General features: G+C 44.0%; 1 protein-coding gene across 1 annotated transcript; it reads left to right on the top strand.

Annotated features, from left to right (window-relative positions):
* The first annotated feature begins 459 nt into the window (after positions 1–459).
* LOC144289190 (olfactory receptor 2T2-like) lies at positions 460–1434 on the top strand. The gene has a single exon (XM_077857428.1). It carries the CDS (start codon positions 460–462, stop codon positions 1432–1434), a length of 975 nt encoding a protein of 324 aa, XP_077713554.1.
* Positions 1435–4132: the final 2698 nt, after the last annotated feature.

Here is a 4132-nt window from a genome sequence, read left to right as displayed (position 1 = left end):
TTAAGAGCAGAGAACAACTTAAATTCAATCAACCTTTGAATATTGGTTGCAAGCATCATGGAGGGGAGGGCACAGTTATCAACCTCAGGAAATATTTCATCTAAAGTAATAAGATTATGAAGATTATAAAGAAGTAGTTCAAAATAAAATAAAGCAAATTCTGAAAGTGAGTCTGTATGAAATATTATATTTACATCACATGTCCAGCCTACAGAAATATAGACCAACAATAACCCTTCACAGATAATGAAAGTGTTAATTTATAGATTAATTTATCTGTCCAATATCACATGACCATTAATATTGAAACTAGAATTCACAATGATTCTGATGTGTATATTCTGTCCTTTATCCCATGTTGCTTCTGATACATTATACATGGTGGGCTCTGCCTAAATATAGATTATTAATTAACTCAGCAACATTTTGCCTTTGGAGCCCTAGGAGCTACCATGTGACATGAGCATGGAGGCCATTCTCCAGAACTCCACTGATTTTATCCTTCTGGGCCTTATCACCCATCCTGCATTTCCTGGGATTATCTTTGCAGTGGTTTTCTCCATTTTTTTGGTGGCTGTCACAGCCAATGTGGTCATGATTCTACTCATCCATGTTGACTCTCGCCTCCATACACCCATGTACTTTTTACTCAGCCAGCTTTCCATCATGGACACTGTTTACATTTGCATCACTGTTCCCAAGATGCTTCAAGACCTTCTGTCCAAGGAAAAGATGATCTCCTTCTTGGGATGTTCCCTTCAGATCTTCCTCTATCTGACTCTAATTGGAGGTGAATTTTTCCTGCTAGGCCTCATGGCCTATGACCGGTATGTAGCTGTGTGCAAACCCCTGCGATACCCTCTCCTCATGAACCGCAGAATTTGCTTATTCATGGTGGTGGGTTCCTGGGTTGGTGGGTCCTTAGATGGATTCATGCTGACACCCTTTACTATGAGTTTCCCCTACTGTGGGTCCCGAGAAATCAATCACTTTTTCTGTGAAATCCCAGCAGTACTGAAACTGTCATGTGTTGACACATCACTCTATGAGACTCTGATGTATGCCTGCTGTGTGCTAATGCTGCTCATTCTCATATCCATTATCTCTATTTCCTACACACACATCCTACTCACTGTCCATCGAATGAACTCTGCTGAGGGCCGGCATAAAGCCTTTGCTACCTGTTCTTCCCACATTATGGTGGTGAGCATTTTCTATGGAGCAGCCTTCTACACTAATGTGCTGCCCCATTCCTACCACACACCAGAGAAAGACAAGGTTGTATCCGCCTTCTATACCATCCTCACCCCAATGCTCAACCCACTCATCTACAGCTTGAGAAACAAAGATGTGGCCACAGCTCTAAGAAAAGTGCTGGGGAGATGCCCCTCTTCTCAGAGAATAAGAGTGGTGGATTTGTCCAGGAAATACTAGAGGGGGCCAAGTACAAACATTGTTTGTGCTTTGACAACTGGCACACAGTTATTCCAGAAAATATGCTTTTGAACCTGAAAAAATATTTACTGTGATTTTAATAATCCAGAATTATCAATAGGCAAAATCATCCCTTTCCAACCAACATTTTGGAACAAGAGTTGTAGCCTATAAGAAACATAATTAGCCAATTTGGTAGTCTGGATTCACTAGAAAACATTTTCCAGAGACCATTCTCTTCCAATAACACCATAAATAATCCCAAATAGGCCAAATGCCCCTTTGAACAGTACTGAATAAGTATTTTTACGTTACATGTGTTCATGTTTTTCTGTCTATATTATTGACCAACTTTTGAATAGAAGTTGCAAGGAGCAGTCACCATGTCCTTGAGGATTTAATGTCAAAGATCCAATAAAAATTAAACACTTTCTAATGATAATAAAGTAGTAGCTTTATTTAGGAAAATTTTATGAAGACAATTTAATTGTATTTTGGTTTCTGTATTCTTAGTTATCTTTTATGAACGTTTGTATTCTCTAACCACTGAAGTTAAACTGTGGGTAGTTATGCTGTTATTCACATAGAGTCATATATGTGCCTGGAAATCAATAAACGTTTACTAGCTGAATAAAAATTAACCTCTGTCATTAAGATAACAACATGGCTAAAATCTTTCAAAAATTTACATTCATGCCCTGCTAGGGTGGCTGGTGATGTGGGTGGTAAAGAATTGCTAAAAGAGTAGAACCACAAGCAGGCAGAATTTATTCACTCTCCAAGGGAGGAGAGAGGCCAGAGGTCAAGAGAGATATCAGCCCTGAGTTTCTGTCATGCTGGGTTTTTTAAGGGTTTTTGAAGGATGTGAGAAGGTCACTCCTGTGTCCATGGGTGGCGGGCAGGTGGCGTGGAGATTGACTTTTGTCTAGGTAGAGCAGGAGGTGGCAAGTTTTTGAAGGGCTCTGTCTGGGGTTTATCCAGGATTTGGGTTGTAGTCTGGCTAGAGAAAATTTTGTGGACTCTTTTCTGAGAATGTGGGACACTATGCCATAGAAAAATGAAAAGTTGGGATCTATTACAAACATCTGTGAGTTTTGTCTGTATGTTTGGCTGGGGAAGGGACTTTGAGTAGAATCTTTTTATGGGGGATCCCTGGGTGGCGCAGCAGTTTAGCGCCTGCCTTTGGCCCAGGGCGCAATCCTGGAGACCCGGGATCAAATCCCACGTCGGGCTCCCGGTGCATGGAGCCTGCTTCTCCCTCTGCCTGTGTCTCTGCCTCTCTCTCTCTCTCTCTCTATCATAAATAAATAAAAATTAAGAAAAAAAGAATCTTTTTATGTCCTCCTCTCATTTGAAATTATTCTTGATTGGGAAAATGGGAAAAGGTCATTCTTCTGTAACTACTTCCCGCTGAGTAGGGTCAAAGACTTGTCCCTACTTAGCTGCAATAGAAGCAAGAGTGAGGGACATGCTGGTAGCAGACTGCTCTGATAGTCAGGGATTCCCACATGTGTGACAGATTGTTGAGTAAGTTGAGTTTTGGAGAGGAACACTATAACCTTTGTAATTTTGGAAGATGAGGAGAGAGGTGGAGCCAGAAATAGAAGTGGGAAAAGAGGTGCTAAGAGAAGGTCATCTACATATTGGATAGGATACTATTTGGAGGGAAAGGTTACAGAGATCTGCTACAAGAGCTTATCCAAATGGTTGAGGGCAATCCCTGAAACACTATAGGAGAATGGTCCAAGTTAACTGCTGGGAACATCAGGTGTTGGGGTCAGTCCAAGTGAAGCGAAAAGGTCTTGGGATTCTGGGGAGATAAAAATAGTGAAAAAAATGTATCTTTAAGATCTAATAAAGTGAAGTACATGTTGGGGGGGTGGAATGATGCAGAGAAGGAATACAAATTAGGAACAATGGAATGGATGGAGACAACTGCCTCATTGGTAATTCTGGGATCCTAAACTAGTCTATAAAAAAAAAATCTGGCTTTTTTTACTATAAGGATGGGAGTATAATAAGGCAAGTTAGTAGGTTTTAATTTTGAGGTAAAGAATTTGGAAATGACCAATCTTCCCAGGCAGAAAGGCGCTCGCAGGGAGTTAGAGCAAGAGGGCAGGGATGCCCTCAGGCTCCCTGGGACACTAACAGGCACCTGCTACCCGGGGAGAGTCTGCCGAGCTCCCTAAGGGGCTGCAGCGCGTGCATGGCTGGACCCGGGAGCAGCTCAGAGGGGCTTGGGCGGGGGGCTCCACGGAGGGGGCTGCGAACACGAATCCAACAGCGCAGGCCCCGGAGCACAGGGCGCCAGGGACACAGACCAGGATCCGACCTCCCCCTGGGACAGGCAGAGGCCAGGAGGGCCCAGGACAGCAAGGACACTCCTGCCCCGAGCTGACCAGATCAGATGCCCCGCCCCTGGAACATCCAAGCTCCTGCAGACATAGAGCTCTGTAGTTACTGCAGGAGCTGACTCCAGGGCTCCAGAGCTGGCCGCCGCCACTGTGGTTGTTCCTCCTGGGGCCTCATGGGGTAAACAACCCCCACTAGGCCTCACAGTGGCCTCACAGGATAAACACCTTAAACATCTTTCACTGAGCCCTGCACCAGGCAGGGGGGCTGAGCACCTACCCCAAGTGCTAACACCTGAAAATCAGCACAACAGGCCCCTCCCGCAGAAGACCAGCTAGACAGACAA

The sequence above is a fragment of the Canis aureus genome, chromosome 18, assembly GCF_053574225.1.
Source record: "Canis aureus isolate CA01 chromosome 18, VMU_Caureus_v.1.0, whole genome shotgun sequence".
Classification (NCBI taxonomy): Eukaryota; Metazoa; Chordata; class Mammalia; order Carnivora; family Canidae; genus Canis; species Canis aureus.
This window is presented reverse-complemented; position numbering and strand designations above follow the sequence as displayed.

What these genes read in the sequence shown, in the direction of transcription:
- LOC144289190 (XM_077857428.1), top strand. Translation starts at nt 460, where the DNA reads ATGAGCATGGAGGCCATTCTCCAGAACTCCACTGATTTTATCCTTCTG.